At 37.3% G+C, this 25,169-nt stretch overlaps 1 protein-coding gene across 5 annotated transcripts in view; it reads right to left on the bottom strand.

The window, feature by feature from the left end:
- Positions 1-5,716: 5,716 nt before the first annotated feature.
- The window catches only part of COL12A1 (collagen type XII alpha 1 chain), a 96,782-nt gene continuing 77,329 nt past the window's right edge, over positions 5,717-25,169 (bottom strand). For 3 of the 5 annotated variants that reach the window (XM_057369149.1, XM_057369141.1, XM_057369175.1), the window contains 14 exons: positions 24,746-24,823; positions 23,970-24,056; positions 23,045-23,098; positions 22,440-22,535; positions 20,941-20,994; positions 19,976-20,029; positions 18,638-18,691; positions 17,472-17,543; positions 12,522-12,557; positions 12,341-12,407; positions 10,589-10,777; positions 9,530-9,598; positions 8,372-8,542; positions 5,717-5,962 (listed from right to left, as the gene is read on the bottom strand). In XM_057369149.1, coding sequence (XP_057225132.1) covers positions 5,781-5,962; positions 8,372-8,542; positions 9,530-9,598; positions 10,589-10,777; positions 12,341-12,407; positions 12,522-12,557; positions 17,472-17,543; positions 18,638-18,691; positions 19,976-20,029; positions 20,941-20,994; positions 22,440-22,535; positions 23,045-23,098; positions 23,970-24,056; positions 24,746-24,823 — 1,263 coding nt within the window. In that variant the 3' untranslated portion in view covers positions 5,717-5,780. Of the gene's footprint in view, positions 7,217-7,730; positions 7,983-8,371; positions 8,543-9,529; positions 9,599-10,588; positions 10,778-12,340; positions 12,408-12,521; positions 12,558-17,471; positions 17,544-18,637; positions 18,692-19,975; positions 20,030-20,940; positions 20,995-22,439; positions 22,536-23,044; positions 23,099-23,969; positions 24,057-24,745; positions 24,824-25,169 lie in introns of those variants that run through there. The other 2 variants (XM_057369157.1, XM_057369167.1) reach the window with 2 other exon arrangements.

The raw sequence follows: 25,169 nt of genomic DNA on the forward strand, positions 1-25,169 counted from the left end.
CACGCCAGGCACAAGATGTTGGCATAACATGAGAGAGAAACCACTCCTGTACAGTGTACAGTAATTCCAGTTCCTTTGTTCTTTGTCTGTCATGAGCAGAAACCAAAGCTGCGAACATTAAATGAAGTGTTGCAATTTTCCAGCAGAGGTTGCTATGAGCCATAAACATCAGGGCTCAAAAACTGATAAAGGTCTCACATTTTTTTCAGTTTGGCAGCTGCAAAACCAGTATTACTCAAGGTATTTATCAGTTCTATATATGTCTGCTTATCCCAGACAGGAATACTTTTTTTTTTTTTTGACAATATTGGAGTTCTGTTTTTTGCTCAGAGACCAATAATTCTGGTGAAGGTCATGACAGAAGGCCCTGGATAGGTTCCCTCTCTAATGGAAAAAGATACAGCATTTGTTTTCTTCTTTCTGGTATTTCCTGTGCATCTGAAGCTTTTCTACTTTTATTGCAGATGAAGGAAGAAAATACATCTCCTTCAATATTTTTAACTTCAGAACTTTACAGGGATAACATGCTCTGAAAATGAGAAACAGAAAGTATTTTATTCCTTCTCTGTCCCATTTTCACTGATTTGTTCAATATTTAATATTATACAAATAATCTTTGGGGAAGAAAACTCAAGGCTGGTTAAAGAGGCCAAGTTATTAGGGTAATATTACTTTTTGAAATTCAGAGATCAGCGGGTGTCTCAAAGTAAGCACCCAGAAAAAAAGGCATGTTCTTAAAACTTCAGGAAATCTTGAAAATCCAGTGAATAGCACACCACTGCCCAGGAAGTAACAAATATGAGCTTCACAAAGAAAATGTGCAGTGGGAATGAACAAAAACCTCAAAACATCCCTGGACAGCCTATAGAGGAATCAGAGACAGGGGCAGTCAAACTGGGCACAAAACTATTCTTTATGAACAGTTCAGAAAAAAATGGGTGTTCTAGGATGAAGAATTCAGAACCACAAAGCTGACACAGAAGTGAAACTGAGACCAGTGTTTGTGTTACAACTCAATAGAGTCTTGCTGCATTTCCTCATCAAAAAGCAAATTCTGATTACTAAGGGTTTTCTAAATCTCCAAGCTTAGAGAACATATTTGTTGACCCAAAGAAGGACTACAAATGCAACCTCACTAAATTTGGTGGAAAAAAAATATCATGAGAGAATTACACAATCACTCTCTGAGATATAATTGTCACAATTAGCTCAATGATTGCACAAAAGAACAAAAATAATAAGATGGAAACTCATGGTAACTCATTACTTAATGAAAATGCAATTGAACAATTTTTTTTTACATACCAATAGTGTATCAGCACTAAAATCACTGCTGGATTCTATTTTTTTTTTAGCTGAATGTCACCTATGTCATCATGTTCAGATGTGGAGAAACATTCAAGAGAATTTCTTTTAATCCCCAACTCCTTTTCCAGGGCATGAAAGTGATGGCTAAGCATTTTTTAATTAGYTGGTCACTGCAAAAGTTTGTGGACTTCTGCAGGATACTGAAGGAAATAAACCCTTCATTAGAAGCTGTGTTTTGTTTATGGCTTTAAGCTAGTCTGATCTTTTTGACTTTGTTGACCAGAAATACAACTACCTTCATATTGGTATATTCGATGGTACATCAAAAATTAAATTATAGAAAAAGTATTCATTCTTATTTTAAAAACTGACATGAAAACAATTCATGTTCTCACAATGCAACATCTTCCCAAAATGTTTTCCCATTTGTAGCTTTGGTCTGAACTGCAGTCAAAAAATGCCAACACATTATTTCACTTCATAACAGCAGGGAAAAACCTCAAGGATTATGGGACTTCTTTAATGTGTTTTCCACAGAAGAATTTATTTTGAAAACTTGCTAATAAGAATTATTGCATTTAAGATTGATAGAGATTGACCAAGTTACCACTTACATATATATATATATATATATATATAACTTTTTTTAATACAATGAGCGGCTTTCATAGGAACAAAAATCAACTGCTGGTGGTGTTTTTTGAAACTCTTTATGTGTGGCCAAATCAGTTATTGTTCCTTTATCTTCTTTTATTAGTCTCTCTGTGCAGTCTCCCTAGGGTATTCAACAGACTAKTGCAAAATGGCAGCAAAAGTAAAAATGAAGGACAGCACTTTTACATCCTTTCCTTCATTCCATTTTTGCCTACTACTGCACAAACATCTCAGCAGTGATGCATTACCACAATATTTAGCCTTCATAAATCGCTAACACCGTCTGTGTATTTTTGCAGTTTTGCTGTGCATGCTATGAGAAATGCAAAGCTTGCTTGCTGAGCAGAGGTTTGTGGGACAAAGATTGCCTTCATTAAGTTCCTCTCYGCAAACACGGARTCACAGAATCACATAGACACAGAATGGGTGAGTTTGGAMGGGATCACAATGGGTCCTGTGRYCCAACCTCCCTGYTYAWGCAGGGTCATCCCAGAGCACATGGCACASRATTGTATCCAGATGGTTCTTGAATATCTCCTGTGAGGGAGACTCCAAAACTTCCCTSGGCAWTCTGTTCCAGTGCAGGGTCACTCACAAGCAAAGAYGCTCTTCTTCATATTCAAATGGAAYTTCCCRTAMAACAGTTTCTGCCCATTGCCCCTTGTCCTGTTTCTTGGCACCACTGGGAAAAACCTGGACACATCCTCTTGACACCCTCCCTGCAGACACTGACAGACAGACGGGGCCCCCTCTCAGTCGTCCCTTCTTGAGGCTGAACAGGCTCGACTCCCTCATCCTATCAAACGCTCCATTCTGATTTTAAACAGGCAGCAGCCCTTTCCCACCTGTTTGTTTTTACCCACAGTTTTTGCCAAAATGAGAGGCAATGTGTATGCAATTAAAATTCAGCTCCAAACAATTTCCTTCTTTAAAAATGTCAGACTATGTAAACTTCTCAGTTGTGTATGAGACATTCAGGAACTGAAATTTGTTTGTATTTGCATTGAATCTGTATTTTTCCAGGATTTATTTGGCTCAGCTYTAAAACAGCTTTTGCAGAAGTGTCATCAGTAGCCTTACCACCTCCTGAGAGTCATTCCCCTTAAGAATTCCTGGAAATAAGTTTTCTTTCTTGTTGGCYTCAAACAGTAAACACTCATTTATAAGCTGCCCAAACATCTAAAGTATTTTTTTCATATTTTGGATGGGCCACTGAAAGTTCTTTTTACTCCAAAATGTGCTGTCAGAAATCTGACTCATGTCAAATAGGTGAAAGAAGTGTTAACCAGCTTTGATGATTATGGGGACTTTTAAATGAAAGAAAAATGCTTATCAGCACTTATCTAAATTTCACAGATGGTCACAATTCATACTTTGCAATTCTGTGCCTGTAGGGAGCACACAAGCTAGAGCCTACATCTGCCCTGCAGATCTGTGAGCAGAATTTTGTCATTAAAAATGTGTTGACTACCAATAAGCTCAGGTTTTATTGAATGTTTAAATATTTCAGGCCACCAGATAATCCAATAGTGGCATTTCTATTAGGGTCGATATCAATAAAGAACACCAAAAAATTCAAGGCATCCTTGGCAGGTATTTGGTGTATTTTATGAGGAAATAAAAATAATTTAAAATATATGCTTTGAATAAGGTAAAAWTTTCCATTTATAGAACAGAAAGGAATCTTTTAAATGAAGATGTGGGCATCTAGTTAAGCTTATCTTAGAGACAATGCCAGAAAAAATGAGATTGTTTAAATATAATTCGTATAAACCTTCTCATCACTTCTCAAAATTTCTACTACTATCTCGCTTTTTTCCTGACAGACACTGCCTTTCTGTATTGTACATGAAGCTCCAGAACATGTTTTTGATATTTAGATCTGGAAACATAGAAAAAAAGCTAAAGAATTAATAGCTTCAATTCTTCTTTAAACATTCCTCAGTCCAACCCAAAATTATTCTCTTACAATCTAAAAGGCATGTGGCTGTAATCAGGATCACTCTTTGAAATGCTGTTTGTTTGTGTTTTGTTTCACTGATAAGCTGTCAGGCAGTCTATGGAGTTGTGTAATTTTCATTTGTGGACAAAAAAATCTGCCATGCAGCTTTTTTTTTGCAGCAGGATCCAGCGATCAGGATGCCAGCCTGCACATCCAGCTTCGCTTCTGTGACAGATGTCCTTCATGATCTTAGGAAACAGAGCTCCAGCTTGCCCAGTTATGTCAAAAGGTTTTGCTCCTGGTTGTATGGCAAAAGCAATTTCTACTTCCAAGGSAGACAATTAAGATACCACAGATAAGAAGGATCACCACCGTCAACTCTCTCCTCCTCATTTAGGAAATTATTCTTCTGGCCCACKGTTTCTCTTGTCACCCTGTCTGGGTAAAGCTACATCCCTGTGATAGAGCTGTGTGAACAGAGCAGGGAGCAGCCAGCTGATCCCAGCGGGATGGAACTTGGCATACACCGCAACCCGCTCCCTCCAGCAAGCTTTTGTTAATGTCAGTGCTGCACAATGCTCACAGCACACCAGCAACCAGAGCTTATGGAACTTTAGGCATTCTCTGCAGTCCATCACGTGGAAAATACCCCAGCAGCAGCCATCCGCCAGAAATCCCCCCAAAAGACAGCTACTAATCTTCACAGTCAATCGAATTTTCTTCACCAAATGCCTTACAGACTCAATTTCTTAAAAGTTGTTCATACCTCAGACAGAGGAAGCATGTCCTGMTTTCATCCACCCACCTCTAGCCACCACAGCCCAAACCCCTTTTAGACAATTCCCATTCTAATTGGGTTTTGATACCTGGCATTTCCAGATGATTAAGTAAATGACACTATTACAGTACAAATATAGTCCCACAATGCCCTTCAAAAAATGAACAGACACATAAATTTTCAGTAGTTTTATTGAAAAATGCCTCTTTCATTTCAGAAATAAATAATATAAGGCAGTGAAATTCACAATTTGCAGTTAAAATATAAAAGCAGCAATTCTATATCCATAGTCTTGCAAACGATTTCCAACTGCTTTTGGTAACTAAGAAACATTGTATTCTGGAAAAAAAAACATACTAAATATACAACATAAACATGCAATTCCATCTCTGCAGGATTGACTGCAATTTGGCATAAATGTAACTGTGTCTACAAACAAGGAGATTTCAGGCATTATTAAACTGTATCCAGTTGATACAATGATTTCAGCTACTTAATGTTTGTGGTGTTTAGAGGAGATGTATAAGAGCAGTATATGCTCYGCAGATTGTAACTCAGAATAGAAGAAAATTACAATGATACTGGAAGGAGAGGGAAAATTTTGTTTCTTTTTAACTAGATATTGCAGACCTGTGATCTGACTGAACTGAAAACATGCATTTGAAAAAGAAGRAAAACGTAGAGCTAAAGCAGACAGTCCTTAGAAAATTTGCAGCAGCTCTGTGGTTATTTTTGTTTTGGCTTTTTTGTTTTCTTTTTTTTTTTTAATGTATTTCTTTTTACATTATTTTAATGAAAAGGCAGCACTGGGATAACTGAATGCACACCTTATCCTGTATGAAACCGCTATAAGCAACAGTATTTTACAAGCATTTCCAGAGCAACATGAAGTGTTTGGGTACACACATTGCTATCCTCACATCAGCGAGATACAGCACAGGGGCGCGTCTGATATGGAAAGACCAGAAAGCCACATTGCAAAAGGAATGATGCACTCTCCCTGTGTGTATCTGCAAATGCAAGCACAGCAAAAAAAAAAAAAAAAACAAACAAAACAAAAACCACCAACCAAAAAAACCAAAACAAGACACAGATCTTTTACAGTTTTGTTTTTGCATTTCTTGACAGTGATCTTTTCCAGCGCATGTGCTCAGGGTATTCTGGTGAATGCATTTCAACTCCATAGTCCTCATACTCGTCCTCTCTCCTTTCTGACTCCATAGGTACTATAAAGGGTTCACCTTCAGGCTGATAGGGTCCACTTTCAGGCACGTATGGTTCTGGTTGAAAATAGTTGTCCGATTGAACATAATAGTTATCGCATGTCTTTGAATCCACATATGCAATGAAAGTTAGTCTGTCTACATAATGTTAGTTCAATCTTATTTTCATATAATAAATATATAAATAATTAGTTCACTGGGGGTGTTTCTCAGTTTTGCTCATGAATGCTTTTTTGGCAGTAAAATAATAAAAGGTTTAAAATTCATCTTGAAAGSCTTTGTATTTATAATACACAAAACAGTGCAGAAAGAGTCATAAATTAGGCAAGGGACAAATCATGRTAAAACTATTAAAAAAACCCAAACAAAACCAAAGCAAATCAAATAAAATTACTATTTTACAGCTACTTCAGGAAATCTAAGCATYGGGCTTTATTTTAAACTGCATAATTGATAGAAGACATAGAGCAGGTAAAATGAAGTGATGGGTTTGGCATATACTAATTTTCTCTGAGAATGGGAAAGTAAGTGTAGACATAACTATCACCAGCGGCAATATACAGTACATGTCATTTTCTCGTGCTGTTCCTCGTAACAAACCGAGTTACAGCTGGTGCTTCAGGAACACCAAAAACTACAGCAAAACAGAAGAAAAATAATTATAAAACTTTGGTATTTATAACTGCAGTTACAGATCCAACAAGATTACACATAAGGAAAGGTATATGCCCCAATTCAGACATGTTGGTAACAAGCAACAGACAGGTAGGTTTCATAAGTCATCAAAGATGTTATTCTGGCATACAGCAAGCAGCAGCAGGCTTCTATGCAAAAGTATCACGTAGAGTTGTTAACAGATTTTAGTGTATACAGTCCCATACAAATCATTTACAAGCCACAATTAGTTTACTATTTACATAAGTTACTTCTCATTTTCCAGGTTAAGTCTGTCTCTTTTCTAATGGCATTACCTTTGCTGGTTAGTAGTTTTACAAGTCTCCTTTGCCACTGAGGTTTTTGGTGGTCTAGGTCTAGGTCTTTTTTAAAAAAGAAAGACTGTCTATTTTAATATTGAAATGCAATAGGCTTAATGAATCGACACCGCTGTCCTTTWTCTCATTCATGAGTTGTGTTAGTAAAAGTATTTCCCCGTTTTATGAGGTCAACATGGTTCAAGAACCATATCCGTGGTGAAATATCCATACGGACTCATTTTCTAATAAGCACGTGCGCAAACATCTCAGAAACAGGATTTTCATGTATTCAAACTGTAAGCAGCACTGGCGACTTAGAAAATGTGTTAGCCGAAACCTGAAACAGGTCAAAGATGATGTTAGTCTTTTAAAAAGTCCATCTCATGTGCAAAAACATACTTTCATCCAACTAAATACATAACAGTTAAGTCTTAGGCATATATTTATATATGTATACATGGCTGCTTACTAAAAAGAACACTGCTGAATCACAGGTACAATTTTCTTTATTTTTCATTTAAATGAGAATTTTGAGAGTGATCTGCACAACCACCTGGCTCTTTAACCAGTATCACTGAGTCTGCAAGTGTGTACATATATATATATATWTTCTTTTCTTTTTCTTTTCCTGGWTACATGCACAATTACACTAACAGCAAACCACATCAAATCACATAACACTAATTTTGAGATCTGGCAAGGCATACATATTAATTTGTTAACAATACTGTGGTCCTGCAGGATCCCCATGTTAAAATATATTAGAATATTTCCAGTCAAAAATTGGTAGTCACTGTGACCCTTGRATTTGGTTCCAGAAGCAGCCTACTGTTTTGAACTACGTCACAAAGTGGAAGGCTTATATGACTCAGGGTTAATCAGAGACTCCATGGTGTTTAACTTGGTAGATATTGTATGACAGTGGTACTTTTCAGTTGTCTGCACTGTTATCACCAAATGGATTTCCTTTGTGGAAAAATTTTATTTCAGGAATAAATTTGGTCTAAATAATCCTGACACGGCTCAAAAAGAGACACATGGAAACTGCCAACCACAGCATTCCTTTTATTTTTCAAGAGAAACATGGAGAATTCAACCTTGTTCTGAAGACGGTTGGAAGGGATGGTGATAGACGGGAAAAAAAGAAGAGAAGAAATTGGTCACTTAAATCCTATGAGCAACATTACCCACTAGTAACCATCTACATTAGAAAAAAAAAAAGAAGAAAAAAAAAAAAACCTACTATACTTACTCACTACTTCCTATTTACAACAAACCATGCATAACATCAAGTGATACTACATCCAAGTCTAAATTGCTTCTCATATACCTGCACATTACAATGAGGCAGGCCTGCTCACTGCAACCATGTCCTCCTGACTCAGTGTGTTCAGGTTAGCAGGACTGCCTCATGTAAAGCAGCTCAGTGTGAACAGCCACATCTGTGAAGACTATTTAAGGCAAGGTTAAGGTCAAGTTGTTCGTAACCTACCTGGGAATCCTTGGCCGTTGTAAGGGATGCTAGCACATTGGGATGAATCACAATATCCTGGTGGCCCTGGGGGACCCCGAATACCCGCATTTCCAGGACGGCCTGGTGGCCCTGGTGGTCCTCGCGATCCTGTGGAGCCTGGTGGACCAGTTCTAGATTCTCCTTGTGGACCTAATTTTAGAATTGAGAGGTTGGGAGGTTGCTTTCTTTCAGAGCCATCTTGATCAAACAGCTGACAATATTTCTGTCTAGACTACACGGCCTAAGCTACGTCTTTGGTGAGAAAGCACTTGCACTTTGCTGCTATATGGGGGTCAACAGAAAGAAAAACAAAAGAAATCTACAAACGTGACTCATCGTGAGTTGCTTCCCTGTGTGTGGCTTATTTAAGGATTTATTCTTAGAAACTAATTCAGTAAGGTTTGAGCCAAGTAAGAAACATCAATGAATTCTCTGGTTAATTTCCCCTTTGTGTAAGATATGATGATCTCAAGGGAAACTACTAGATTAGGCAAGCACATTGGATTTCAATTAGAATATAGGAGTACATCAATTATACTGCACAGTAGCCCCAGGATAGATGAGGTAATGTTTTTTTTGGAACCAGTCTTATTATGGTTTGCAGAAAAATAGAGCTTCAAGTAACTGAGGCTACAATTTGCTGAAAACGKATTATGGGTCCTGTAATGAAAAGCTATTTTAGCCTAGTAAACTACAAGCAGAAACAAGYGATGCAGCTGATTTATGCCAAGGTATAAACAAAATTTCATGATACAAAGAGCAAAACCTATAGTCAAATCATCTGYCTTATCATCTGGTAATTCTGCAAAAAAAGAACTAGGTACTACAAAACTATTATCTGATAACACTTATGAAAAATATCTGTCAAATATTTTGACAATGTATTTTCATGAAACAGATTTTCACACAAACAAGCATGCCAGATGACAATTAAAAGATAAATACACATTAACCAGATCCAAAAATCTTCCTAAATTACTATTTTTGTAGGTGTTTCCAGTAAACTATAATACATGTCAAAAACATGAACTGGACAGAGTAAAGGATGTTCATTCACCATCTCTAGTCTGGTTCTCTATGAGGAAACATTGTCCTTTCCCCCTACTTTTCTGTAATCTTTAAATAAAAAGTATTTACCAGGTGGTCCTGGCAAACCTCGTGGTCCTTGAGATCCAGTTCCTCTTTCACCTTTCTCTCCAGGAATTCCTACAAAATAATAAAAAGACAATGAAAACCAAAGAAAGGAAACCACATCAATAGATATTTATGTTCTCTCACTGACATAATATTTACTTCCCATTATTTAATGCAACAAAGGTGGATAAAATTTTATGTTCTACAGATGTTCAAATGTGAATTTGGGAAAAATGGGATATAAAWATAGTAACCTTAAAATAAAATAGGACGCAGAGGTAACTTGGTATAAATAAAATTTCTCAAACACAGAAAAGTATTTGAGATACTGAAATAACCATAGATTCTTATTATTTTAAACTACAAACAGGAAGGTATTTTCAGTCAAGGATGGTTTACACATTCTTAGGGACAGTTATAATGGAAAAAGTTTAAGAAATTCTTCTAAATTCTGTTTCTGGATTTCTTGATTTATTCTGAGACTTTTTAAAAGAGTATAWAAAACATGCTAGAAAACACTGCAGAGTACGCTACAGACAGTCCATGTGATTTTCAGCAATCCAAGATAGCCATAAAGTAAGTTTATCCATATGCCCAAATTCAGTTCAGAGTTGCTTCCCTCCCTCAGAATATTGTAGAGTTAARGATGTGGATCTAATTCTTTAAACTCCTACATTTTATACTTGCAAATGACTCATTTTCTCTCTTAATTGGTGTTCTATTTTGCAAAGAGTTGTGTTACTCCAAACAGCCTTTCAAGATGAAGCTGTTTAGTGCCAGAAGAGTTCTGGTCAAAGGGAATATTTGCTTTCCTGGGATATTATGTGGAAGCGTCAGACAGCAGCCAAAATGTTATATCAATTTGTATTTCACGAAACCTGAGCAAGAGAGAGAYAGGAAAGCACTGATCTAGTTAACCTTGTCCTTCAGAATGCCAGTGTCCCTCAGGCAATCCAACTGGCCTAGCAGGRCTTCCTAATCTGATACGGTAAAGGGAGCAGACTGCTCCTCTGGCAGCCTCTGCACTATGTCCACAGTACAGCTGCCTTGGTATGTATTCACCTCTTTCACCAGGAGGTCCTTGAACCCCAGGAGGTCCTGGGAATCCCGGTCTTCCTCCAGGTCCAGGCTCTCCTCTTGTCCCAGCTGCTCCTGGGGGACCAGGTGGGCCTGGTGGCCCTGGCTGATTACGGTTTGAATAATAATCATTGGGGATTTGATTCAGCATTTGATTAAACCGGCTCATTTGACCTTCAAAAGAAAATAAGAATGTGAAATGAGTGCAAATTTTTTATCAAAATGGGAAGGAATAAAATATTATCTCTCTCTTCATAAAATTCTATTCTTCCCATTCAATAAATTAGTACAGATGAATTAGAAAGACTGAAGATGAATGTCTGATAATAAGGCTGAACATAAATAAAAGAGGGAGGGAGCCAGGGAGGAAAGGTAAGGGGGATTTTGGAAGCCAATGACATTAACAAAAATTTACCACAGAATTATTAACATTTAAAAATAAACTTTTTTTTTACAGTATTCTTGCTCTCAGACTTATATTTAGAGGTTGTTTTTACTCTGAAGAGCAGAAAGGACTTATTCCACTTCTAAAACTGCAGCATCACATTTCTATGTAGTTTCAGAGCTCTGCAGCTACCACAGGCAATATAAATTATTTGTTTGTAGAGCTAGCAGCACAGTCGATGAAATAATTTTCTTAAGCCTGTCGGATGCACAGGCTTGTACCTATATACCTTGTGCATATGGGGAAATTTCACCTCCAAAAAAAGGATGCATGAACAAAAGCAATGACATTTTGAAACTATACAGGAAGGAAGCCTTAATGGAGAGACACACCTGAGTAGTGCAATGTGCCAATTGTAGCATGATACTGAAGAGATGAGCTGAACACAAAAAAAAAAATATGGCAGGAATGCTCAAAGAGATGTTAAAAGGTCTTGGAAATGGCATCCTGATTCATTCACGAATGTACTTTCCTTCTTCTTTGATAGCTAACTAACACATGTTTGTATCAGTGGCCATCAGAGGCATTTTAAAGGACACACTGTCCTCCTTCCAAGCACTCTTAATGATCCAGAAGGAATAGCTGCTCTCCTCAGCCAACAATTACCATTGTAATAGATACCATATTAAGACCAATTTGCCTCTGTCTTTCTTGGCAGGTTTACTCATAGCAAAAGTACTGCTTCAGGGTCAGAGAGAAAGTCCCTGTGGAGAAAAGCTTCATGGGCTGAAAAGCTGCACTATGTGGCAGTAGAGGACTGAAATTCAATTTGAAGTCTTTCTCCAAATAAATATTGTTGTTACTCTCATAGCACCACTGATTCTGTGCACCGTATTTACCCAAAACTCATGTGTCTTTCCCTGCTGGCAAAGCACCTGCAATGAGCATCCTTTTTCTCACTGATTCCCTTCTCTTGAAGATAAGACATGTTTAATGAGAAAATATGTACTGATTTTATTACAAAGATGARGTAATTTTGGACCAAAATGACAAAGGGAATGTCACCAGAAAGTTAGACTTGCATGTGTATTTCCAAACGTCACAGATTAGTTCCAACTCAATTTATTCTGTTAGTCTGTTATTCTGATTACCAAGCTAGCCTCTGGATCTCACAAAAATCTGCTGCTACTTTTTTCCACCAAATGATTTGTATTGGACAGCTATCAGACCAGTCAAGTTCTTGCTGTGTTCTGTGGCCAGTRTCTGTCACTTCAAATTTAAACCACTGTTTTCTCTTTTTAACAAAGTAGTAAATTACTAGTATGGGAAACAAAGCAAGCAACATTTTTTACCATTTATCAGTTGTTCACAAACTTGTCTTGCAACTGCTCGCATCATRTTCTGAGAAGCAATATCACCCTAAATAATCAAATGCAAAACAAGTGTTTTATTAGCAAGTGTCGGTACTTTTAAAGACATAGATAGTATTTAATTTAAGAATTATGAGAAAAACTGAATTATAAACAGACTTACTCTGTCACCTTTTTCTCCCTTCATTCCAGGTGTACCCTAAAATAAATAAGTAAAAATTAAGCAACTGAAGGATTATGTTATTTCACCCCAACTATAATTTTGAGATGTGCAATTCTAGAAACAATTCTAGAAAAAAAAGTGACTCTTTCAAGAAGGAAGACCTGGTTCTCCTTGAATTTTTCATTTCAGAGAGGTTCCAGAAAAGAGTGGAGAACCAATGATCTTTTGTCTGTCATCAAACACTCCAACAGATGCAGAAGAAAAAGACCTGAAGGAAAAATTCAAACTATGACCAAAAAGTAGGTGTATTCTGACAGTTGAATCACACTGTCAATTTCAAAGTTGAATTTCTAGCAAAGGTGAATTTCTAGCATTTTCAAGCATATTTCTGTAAATGGTGAATGGTCTTGTATGAGTTATATATAACCTTTTAATTTTAGGCCTTAAGACAATTTATCATTAAAGAAGGTAAGTTACAAAGAATAACACATGTCAAGGAAGGATAGTTGTCTCTTTGAACCCATTATGAAAAGGATTCTGCATGAAGTGACATAGAGTTATGCAGAGATGACATATAACATGGAGACAGATAGCATTAAATGCTTATCCTATTCATGACAGTTTCCTTCCTAATTCTCAACCATTTCTAGTCTCAAAAAAGTCTCATAGAAGTCWTAGTTTGAGATCCTTTATAATTACTAACATATGTCAACTTTTCTCTAATAACACTTCCCATTTGCCTTTGAATAGTTTAGTGATTGTAGGGTTTTCAGTTTTCAAGAATACTATGTAAGAAGCAAACCAGAAGGACTGATTCTAATTTTTATATATGCACATATATATGAAAAACACTGTTTTCATTTCTAGCCTAAATTACTASTTGAACATAAGGCATATTTCAAAGGTGAAAGATCACTTTGGTCATCTGCTGCTCTGCCTGGCTCCCCACATAGTTAMACACACATCCTGAGTGTTACTGCTTTGTGCACTGCAGTATTTCTTTAAGGAGTCTATTTATCACCATTAACAAAGCAAAGGCTAAGTGTGGGCTGCAGCTGTTTCTCATAACATTCCTACAGTACCCACAATTAATTTCAACAGCACGAGACACCAAATCATTCCAGTGAGGTCACAGCAGACACCCCTCGAATGTGGTGGCAGTTTCACAGACTTTTATCGAGGGTTTGGGCAGACAAATGCCCTTGGGGTATGTCAGGGTGTGAACTTAGTGTGTGCTCTCTGAGCTTCTCTGCTGCAGAGCTGCACGCACCTACCCCATGACACGCCACAGAAAATATGAGACAGTTCATCCATCACTGAGTTAAGTAGTTGTCATATGGTACATTTGCATCATGAATAACAGAGCGTTCATGCAAAATTAATTGTGCAGTCAAATGAAAGATTTAGAATGGTGACACCATAAATGTGCCATTGGAATAAATTATGCCACCAATGAGRCAGCTGCTAATATGTACAAAATATGCCCATGAGGCTGATGAATATTTTTTCCCTTCTGTCCTTTGCTSATTCATCTATATTTTTCTTACTCTGTGAAGTCCACAGGGAAGTGTCTGTCKTTTAGTTTTAGCTTATGACAGCCACATGCTGAAACAGACTATGGACTTGTAAATGGCAAAATATAAATGATTATAAATAAAATCATCAGGAAAATATGGCACTTCTGTCTGTCATTCTCCAATAATTAACCTTGTGGTAAATGATGATGTACCGAAGCTCTAACAGAGATTTCATTTGACTTCCAAATAAACAGACATATATTTTTGCTGTCTGGTCAAGGAAAGTTCTTTGGGCTGTCTTTAACTACAAGCCATGTCGGTAAGACAGCGAGGTGCTCAGGTAACAAAAGCACAACATTGCTAATGCCATTCCTTCATTGTAAGCAATACCCAGTCAATTTTAAAATTCATTGAAATAAAATAAGCCTCATTCTTCAATTTGTGACCTTGCAAACACACACTGATTCARCCTTGTGGTTGGAAGTCTACAGGCAATTTGGAACTAATTTTAAAATTTGAAGATTAGAGGCTGACTGGCCATGTTAACAATAAAGTGAATTTTCCACCTGGATATTTTAGAAACAGATTTGAAAAAAAAAAAGTACAACTGCAATTACTGAGTTGCTATTTGCATCTTCCTCCCACTCAGTTATATGCCTCTAAAATTTCAGTTTATTTTCATTTAATAGACRAAAAAGTGCAGTTTAGCCAACTGCTTGACAGCATTTTGAGAAACAGCAGCTGCTGTTGGCACTCTGTTTTGTTGATATCCTGCAATGAGGGAGTCACTTAGGGTCAGTGCAAGGAAAAGTTGGTTTATGCTGTATGTGGAATTTTTTTCTGAGCTGTGGGATGAAGGCTGGGGCTGCAGCATAGTTCTACTGCTGAAGGAGGACAAAACAAAGGAAGTTTTGCTATTTTTGCATTAGAAGATAATGTATTCATTTGTTTTTCCCAAAAGAATGTTTGCTCCTCTCAAGAAMCACCAGCTCATTGCTCCCAAAGCAGTGTCTTCTTGAGACATCATCTAAGACAWCTGCTTTAATGGATGCAAGAGCAATGAACACATTGCAGCAGACAATGCAAAATTCTCAAAATTCGGATATAACTCATAACWGTCTTGGACTACCCTCGAAAGATTTTCACAGTTTATTTTGTCCTGGAGGCATCAGTTTAAGAGCACCTTATTTATTAAACATAAATGCCTTGCATTTTTTTCCTGGGAACTTATAAATCAACAAAGTCGGACCCTATTGTCAACAGAGCAGGACAGTTCTACCTTAACACAACTTAGTCTGCCTACCTATCATTACTGTTTTTAGTCTCACACCTATAAAATAACAAGTACTGGAACCTTTCCTCTCTAAGAGTCCAAGATTTTCTTTTCCCCATTACATTTATTCATAGAAAACCCTCATTTCTTCCTGAACCACTATTCTCTTCTAATTTAATGAGTCTTTCTTACTCCTGATGGTTGTTTTCTTACGATGTGTGTATGACCTGTTATGGAATTCTCACTCTCTGTCTGGACAGAAGACAGATATTTCAGTTTCCCCTAGGAGAGCCTGTGCTCAGTTCCCAATAGAYTAACAACTCATTTGTGTTCTTACTGCTCCTTTTTCAATCATTTTGTTACTACATGGGAAAAAACATCAAAGTTTCTCTTGGAGGTACTTTGCAAGCAGATCAAAAAGCCAAATTTCCTATTTCCATGAAAATTCRGTTAACACTTCTAGAATCAACCCTATTCTAGTGTAAGTACACAGTGATGTGGAGAAATGTTTACAGTGTGGTCTGCCCCAGCTTAGCACATTATGGGTATTGAACACATGAGAAAGGAGTTCCAGCTGACTGCATTCACTGGGAGCAACTTCATAACACCAAGGCTGTTCATAATCTGCAGGTAACTTGTATCCCTTGTACCTGGAATGCAATATTCCTTGGTTTGTAGGGGTCCTTCTCCTGAATTTCATTTAATAGTACTAGCAATCAGGTAGAAGAAAAAATGGCAAGATCTGGTCAAAAATTATTTATTCCTTGTATTTATCAGAGGCAACATGAAGCCTCATTATCTGTCCCTTCAGGCAGAACTATGAATCATGACACTGCAAGTYGCATTTGGCTGTCAGGCTGCACCTTTGGCAGCTATAATATTGTATGGCAGCTATAATACTGTACACAAAGGAAGGCCTTGAAAGTCTGTCCACCAGGAATCTGATAAAAGATCTGTCCAAAGTGGAAGCCAGAATTCCTGCTGAGATCTGTTCTAGAAACATTAGAAATGGTAAATATGATACCGAATGTCCCATTACAAGAAAGTGCAATAATGGAGGAAARAAATTTATTTTAAATTGAAGGGATCTCTTAAGAATTAGAGTGTAGGAGAATTTAGACATGGTGCTTGGAAAGGAGTTGACTGCCTGACAGGCAATTTACAGCTCCCTGGTGAGCAAAGGACAGTGTTTTGTGCTCTGGCCATGTCTATCCAGCGTCTGACCAAGCACAAATATCACACTAGCAATGTATATCTAAAGGCAGAAAAACTTCAAGACTTTTCTCTGTCTACTACAAGTACAAATGGAATTTCTACTTCTCTCTACTACAAGTAAAAATGGAATTTGTAGTCYGGCAAACAGACAGAATTCGAGATGTGTATGAGAAAATGACCYAGCTTCCAGGTTCTCATGGGTCCTTCCACTTCAAAACCAAGCTTCCCAGCCTACTATATGTTCTTTCAAATTATCCAGCTTTCATATATACAACCACATCGAAGCAGGATGGAAAATTCTAGATTACTGCCATACATTATCACAAGTAATGAATGACTTCTCATTTAACTTACTGTCTCTACTCCTGACTCAAGAGATCCTATAAATTAATCAAATTAAATTTCTCCTCAAAATGTTGGTGGGAGGCAACACCTCCTGCTCTCTCTCCCTATTCAGGAAGCACTTTAAAAGTCTGTATACAACCCACAGAAACCACTCCCAAATAATTTTGAAATAGTTTCAAAAGCACAAAACATTTGCAAAACAGAGCTGATTATGTAATGTTATCAAAGATTGTCAACCTTCAGCAGTTATTCACTTTTTTACTATACACACATGCAAAGACTTTCCAGTCATTTTGCTGACCTAGTTCTCTTCATGCTTGTACAGTGTAGGAATGAATATATGTCTTGGCACATAACAGCCTCCGATCCTTTTAGTGGAAACCAGAGACCACAATTTCCAGCCCCAACTATTAAACTCAGCAAAATGGCATACTATAAAAATAAAATTATTTTTAAAAAAAAGACTTGTGGGTTTAGGTCAGCTCCACTGTATTAGCCACCATCATAAGTGCAAGACAACTATTTAAAGCAGCAGAAGTCTCATATTCATCAACAGACTGTAATTTTAAATTTGATACTCTGAGTGTATCATTATCTTACTGGTGTCCCGCGATCTCCTGGTTTCCCTGGTTTTCCACTTGGGCCAGCCACTCCTGGAACTCCGGGAGCACCCTGCAGCAGAAGACATATAAAGTGAATTGTGYAAATACATAACCTAAGTGTTAATAAAAAATCTGTTATTGTATTGAGTCCAAAGCAACACTAAAAATTATTTCTATCAGGTTGTTTTCTGTTAGGTACTTATCAGGCTTGAATTTTTTTTATCGAATAAATGGTTTGTTTCCTCATGTGTTCTTTTATGTAACACCACAGTTTAACACACATTTCTGAACCAAAAGATACAGACAGTGTGTAGAAGTTTTTGGTATGATTCTTAATGAMATATTCCTAAAGGAGTACAAAACAGATTGGCCTTGTAAGTTCACCTAGCACATCTGTGATCCATGTAAAAATCCACAAGAAGATCATAACAGTCATTCTAGTGATACTAGATAAATACAAACAATTAAAAGACCAGTATCAGATAATGTGACAGAAGCTCATCTGGACATTCRCAAAGCAGCACAAGAAAAACAATTGTGGGGGAGTAGGGGCAGCCCAAATAATACGCTGCCCTAGAGATAATGTGTTTATGTCATGGAAATGAGTGATCTGTGTGTTTCCTACTGGAAATACATCTTCCAACTTGCTACAGGTTGGACCCAGTAACACGGAGTTGCAGCAACTTGCCCATCTCAGGCTGTCTGATCCAACATATGCTTTTCTCTGACAGCCAGCCTCCTTTCTAGCATGGTCCCACAAAACACAGTGAAGCAACTTTTTAAGCAAAAACTAATCCTCAAACACTCTCGTCAAGAAAAACTTGTATTAACTGAGTTTATTTTCACCATTGTACATGTAATAACCCAATTAGTTTCAGAAGATCAGGCTATGCATTTAAAGATTATGGCTAAAGAACCAGATAAACTGGTTCTTCCCTTATTTACCCTGGCAGAAATCATCATCAAAACCACTGTTACGAATATTTGTGAATATATGCTTTACCCAGCTCTCTGCTCACCTTCTACTGAGAGTTTGTCACAGCCATCTAGTATATTAAACAATGGATCCATTCCATATTTGACAGAAACTGAAAATGTCAATTTGGCTCTCTCTTGGCTCAGGTCTCTTAATTCAGAGTATATCAAAGACAAAATTATATTTACCGCTGGTCCTGGTGGGCCTCTGGGACCTGTGGGGCCATCTTTTCCTGTGAAACCCTATTCAAAAATAAAAGCAAGATTAGAAAAAAATGGCTTTTATGATTATATAATTGCAATACTTCTGATTATTGCCAGAATGTCTTTTAAAACCCATCTACAATGTAAGTTATAAAATAGCTATAATGACTCATGTTGGAGAAGGCTGTGGAGCAATGAGCTTCAGCCACTTTAAATGTTCAGCTGCTGTTGATTAACTGAAAATGAAATCAATCTTCCTCAATATTTTTAAGAAAAGGAATCACAGCACTATGCCAGAGGAGTAAAATCTTCTCGCTGTTCTCTCATTCACAGTTTRGTTGGAGAATCGGGATTTTCTGCTTAACTGAAGAACCAGCTCCCTCTCAGATATTCCCCCTGCAAGAATGAATGCTAAGAAATCCCATTTCAGTAATCTAACACAGCATTCACAAGTTGAATGTGATGGTCCATGACCCATGAATCCAATAGTATCTTCTTTGGCAACTGGCTATCATACAGCCGCCTATTTTCATTTCCAGCTACCAACTCCCACTATAGAACTGTTACAAAWGCATGTATCAGCTATTAATTTTGACTGTAAAGGCAAGTCATTGCTTCAGTTATCTTAAAGATGATGACAAAAGACATTTGCTTAATTGACCCCAATTAGATGAAAGGAAGCAACAATTGCAAAGTTAAATACCTTGGTAGATGCCCTTCATTATGAAGACATTTCAGAATTCTCCATCCAAAGACAAGTTCTTAGATCCAAAAGTTTAGGAGCAAACCTGACCTTCACAGTCAGATTCCTTACCAATACTAACCTGACCTTCACAATCAGATTCCTTACCAATACTAACCTGAACTTCACAATCAGATTCCTTACCAATACTAACCTGACCTTCRCAATCAGATTCCTTATCAATACAATGCCTCCCATGCATTGAGATAGGCAGAGTTTGAAAGGGATCCCCTGCAGTAGCCTCAGTGGGGGGAAGCCAGCAGGGCTGAGTCCCTGGCAGAGCCCTGCTCAGGGGAAATACTGCCCTATGGGTGAAGGRAGCTGAGAACCTGGTCAGGGGAGGGAGCACAGTGATTTTTACAGAACCTATCTGGCTATCCAAAGGCTGTCTGGGGAGGTTTTCACACCTGAGGTGTTTCCAACACTTCTACTTTTGTCTCTGCAGAAGGGATACTGAWAAAAGGACTCCTTTTGAAAAAACATTTGGAAATGGAAAGATATATAAAGAGGGGGRAAAATCCAACAAAACACAAAAATTATATTACTTGCTCTTTTCAGAACATAAACYGAGGAACCCTTACCCTTTCTCCTGGAGGTCCCACTGGTCCAGGTGGACCAGGTAAGCCTGGGGTTCCCTGGAGAGAAAAAGAGTGAGAAATTGTACCCATGACAGAACAAATATCACTRCTATGCCATTCCATACATCTCCAGTGGATGTTCTTCCCCGCCTTCTGTCTAATCTCATTGTACACTAACATRTTGCATTTCTTTCTACAGGACATTACTACTCCCTAAAAGTATATTACTGAAAGTTATAAGGACTAATGAAACAGGTAAAAAAATACAAGGCCCTTGGCCCATGGCTGACCTTATCTGATATATGAAACTAAATCCACAACATTTAAGCATTCTTCGCATAGTATTTTTATCATCAATAAAAAAAGGACCACATAGTAACAAAGGAATATTTATTATGTCACCAGATGTCCATTTAAGTCTTTGATTATCTAAATTTGGCCAGTTATTTTTAAAAACCTAATTTTTTCTCCTCYGTGTAGAGTACACAATACAGAAACCTGCATGTAACTGAAATTTAGTATTGCTTTCTTCTTTCAGAATTAATGTCCCAAGGCCATTTGAATTCCAAAAGTAGAAATCAGCAACATTGCTGAAGAACAGTTCAGCAAAGGTTCTGCAATCTTTATTTCAGGAAGACATTTAACTGCAAGTGGTCAGAAGTTGAGAGACCTTCCTGGGGAGCTGTCAGAGTACTCTTCCCAATCCAGTGGTGTGTCATAGTGTATTCATGACTGTCCAGGTGGACATTTGGCTTGACTAAACACAGCTGTTTTTTCACTCATTCTGTTTTGAATGGTTTATATTTCCAACATTTCAAATTTCTAGGTGTCATTACTTCCAAAACTACGGCTTAGGGAAGTATGAGAAGAGCCTATGGCTCCTAGTGATGTCAAAGAAAGCTGTCCAGCAGCCAGGCTGCATCAGGAATAGTGTAAAATGACATTTTCTTTCCTAAGTRTCAACTTACCGATCGCCCTGGTAGTCCAGGCTGGCCAGCATCCCCCTTCATTCCTTGACGACCCTATAATTGTCAAATTTATAGTTTGTAATCACAAATGATTACAGAATACATCACACTTCCAAGGTGCAGGAGCATATAAAGAAGCAATTTTATGCCTTTCACAGCTAGCTTGCATTCTACATATGCTTCAGCACTGCATTATAAATGCACAGTCTAAACCCACATGAGCTAAACTTGACAATACAATATTCATTTTTTACAGGGGCTTGCATGATAATCCAGCATTAACAACTGTTAATACTCAAAAAATTTGTAAACATTTGAGAATATGAATCACCATTGATATGACAAATGAAACTACTTGACTCCAAAGTTCTCTAAATTCTTGTTAGCTAATGAGAAATTCCATGACTGCTGCTCTCATTCCATGAATGGTGCTGTCAGTCTTCAGACTTTTCCAAGTGAATATGGCAAACACATTTATTATTTGTATTACACATGTAAAAGGAATGTTTGTCCTTTCTTGCTCTAGATCATCTAGATTGAGTTCTTCCTCCCAGTATATAAGAAAAAAAAAAGTGAAAATAATCTACACAGGCTAACATAATCATTCTACTTTGTCTTTACAAAGCAGAAGRTGTTCCTAATGTATATCTTAAAACACGTTTTATTTTCCATTTCCCAGATTCCCTTCTAGATGGAGCGGCTAATCTATTTTCAAATGAAAAATGAGACAGCATGCAATCAGACATCAATTCTGTTTTCCATTATCTTTATATTTTGATCAAAGACTTAATAAAAAAATCTCCCAAATCTATTAAAATTCAAACTAATTCTAAATRGGAAACATCAGAATTATATTCCTGTTTTTAGGGGTTATTTATTAAAATATGGCAAAGGCAGCCTTAATACATTCACAGCATAGACAGAGTTATGTATGCTAACTTCTATAAAAACCAGAACATAGTGAAACTTCATCAGTGTTAATAAGAGTTACTCTGGCTTTGAGGGCATGCACATGAAATCAAAAGTAGCATCTTGTGAAAATATGGATGCTGTTGCCAAGAAAAGCCCTAGCTACTGATTTAAGCCAGAAAATAGATGTTGAAGGTGTAAGTCTGTGAGAAAGTCTTCAAAGAAATATTGCATGCTTAATTGTCCTGTACCAYAGTTTGATACTTTGGAGTCTTTAAACTGGAATGCCTAGCAACTCTACAGAACAGCCATTAAGACTGAAAACAGAGTAGCACAACTTCCATTACAGCACTTAGACTCTGCCACTTGGTTGGCATCCCGTGAGCATAGGTAACATTCAGGACAGAAAATGCTACTGTATTATGAGATTTGTTTGAGAAAGAGATGTGTTTCACAACACYACTGCATTGCAGGGACAAACAACTGCTCAGGAAAAGCTGCCACCCTCTTCCCAAGGCCACCTTCCCCATGGACACTCTGTCTCCACACACACACATTGCCTGCAGATGGCACTCCAAAGGGCCACTCACCGGTTCACCTGGGATTGACAGCCCATTGGGACCCTGCGGACCTGGGGGACCTTGAGGGCCAGGAGGACCCGTCTCACCACGAGGACCAGGAGGCCCCTTAAAGCAGAAAATTAAAACAAAATTGTAAATGACAATCCCTTTTGAGATCAGTAACTGCAACATCCTTTGCGTTAGGCACATAAGGTAAGTCAGAGACATTTAATACTTCAGAACAGTGGTAGAAATAGTTGTTTAAGAGACATACACTTTCATAAGCTATTCTCTGATTTGTGTTGGCAGTCTCAGGCCAATAGATGCCCTCTGGCAGTGCTAATTAGAAGTATCACAACCTCCTTTGCACAGAAGAGAGAACACTAATCATGCAGAGTGTGCATTAAAACTTTGATCCACATAATCCCAGCATCCTGACATGTGGTCAGTGCCCTTGAGGCTACACAGACTGTGATACATCGTCTCAAATAGGTAGGCCGCACATAAGTAATAWAAAGGCATGTTTTCAACTAAATTTKAACCTTCATTCTTAGCCTAAAACTAAGCATAAAAATTTCCACACAGGTAAAACTATAAAAATGTTATTACAAATGTATTTTGGGAAATGTACTTACAGATGATCCAGTCAAACCCCTTTCACCTCTGGGACCTTTAGCTCCTGGGCCACCCTAAATTGAGTATTTGGAAAAAAAATGTATTTCATACATAGGAAGCAAAGGTATATAATACTACAGTGTATTATGAATTCTCTTTAAGAAACTCTTAAGTGAAGCCCCAAAGTTTTGATGTGTACAGATCACACTGCTAGAAAGTGTAGAAGAATAAAATATGCATCAGGAACTCGGGGAAACCACATCAGYTGCAGCCTTGCCAATTCAGCCCATGAAAAATTATTATTTTGACTTTTGTCTCTGCAGACATAAACTTCAACTTATATTCATCAAAATCTCTGAATAGCTCTCTAGCAGACTACCAGACAACCTAACTSGGTATTTATATTCCTCATGCAGCATTTTTGAAAGCTTCAAGTAGGACTACTGCTGTCTGAGTATAGCTCCCTAATATTCAATGCAATTGATAGGAGCATATCCATTCCATAAATTGCTGTCTCTCCATGTAAAAAATAAAGAGAGTAACTAATTTATTTCCCTGACAGCGAAGAATCTTTCCTTGGAGTGAAATCTTGATGCTGTATTTAGGAAAAATATTTTCACAGTCCATTAAAAATAACTTGTACATGATGTGCTAAAGATGGGGCCAGAGTCTTTCTGCCTATCAAACAATGAGGAGCTTTCCCAGTGATAACACTGGAAATCCAGGAAAAGATCATGCAAACAAGTAGATGTGGTAAGACCTGCCAAACTCTCAAAGTTAGGATGAAAAGTGGATGGATTACCAYGATGTTATGGACACGAGGATAGGAACTGTGTGTCTGACTGACATTTGTTTCACAAAACCACAGACCAACATAACATTACTTCCATAAATTCATAACTCATAAAATCTGTCTATTGTGAATAGTTACAGCTGGTAACTTACAGCTGGTCCAGGAGGTCCTGGAGGCCCCACACTGTCTTGTGTGCAGGTACAAGCATTTGGAAGAGCTGGGCATTTTGCTTCATCTCTCTGAAAATTCAATCACAACTTATTATTGTTCTTTTAAAGAAAAGTACACAGAAGCAGCATGCTTTTCTAAAACAATCGCAGGAAGATTCTCTATTATCCTRTTTTCAAGAAAAACTCACAGCTTAACAGTGATTTCCAAATGTTTCTAGAGGATTTTTATATTTTTAGCAAATTTTCTCTGTGAGCTCTACAAGGCACTAGCAACAGAGGCACATGAAAAATCAAATTCATATGCAATCTATTTTGTTCTAGTATTTGACAATCAGCTTGCACTGACAAGGAATAAACCAGTTGCTTTTTGAATGCCAGTCTAAGAATAGATTAAATAAATAAATAAATAAATAAATGTATATATGTACATATGTATATATGTATATATGTATATATGTACATATGTACATATGTATATATGTATATTCTCCCCATTTATAAACTTAGAATTTGAAATATCATTGAAATACAAATATAACTGACATTTTCTGCTACATTTCTAAGGAACTCAATTCTAGCACTACAACCTTTCTGCCTCAAACAAAAAACTTTGAAATGAGGTGCTGCTGACTGTCTGCTCTGACAGCTGTGATTTATATGTGTTGCCAGTACAAGGTTTAATACCAGCCAATATTAATATTATTAAATTTACTATAAGTAACATTTTTCTGGAGAGCCTCTGGTTCATTTATACTTACCATGGAAGGAAGATCACAGCATCTGTCTCTGCTTGTCCAAACTGGACTGCATACAATGTCAAAATTCTGGATTTCCAACTGTAAAATAAAGTAATACTCTTGTAAGATCCTAGAGATGTTAATTATGAAATCTAGTGACATTATCACTAAGAATTACTTCTCCCTTTATTTCTAATGATAGAGAATCCACAGTAAATGTACTCAATTACTATCTGCTCTCCCTATTAAAAGAAAAACATTCCTGCTCTTGTTTGAATTTACCTGAGGGCAACTTTCAGCTATTAGATTTTTGTTCTTGTAATTCTGCTAGAATGGGAAACTCAAGACCAAACTTCTCACTTAAGTATATTTGGTTTGAAAGTACAGACACTTGAAAGCTTGGGGTGCAATAATCTCCACTSTCTTTCCCTAGAAAATTACAAAG

This window comes from Malurus melanocephalus, unplaced genomic scaffold, assembly GCF_030028575.1.
Source record: "Malurus melanocephalus ecotype Western Australia unplaced genomic scaffold, MMel_1.1 scaffold_4, whole genome shotgun sequence".
NCBI classification, from domain to species: Eukaryota; Metazoa; Chordata; class Aves; order Passeriformes; family Maluridae; genus Malurus; species Malurus melanocephalus.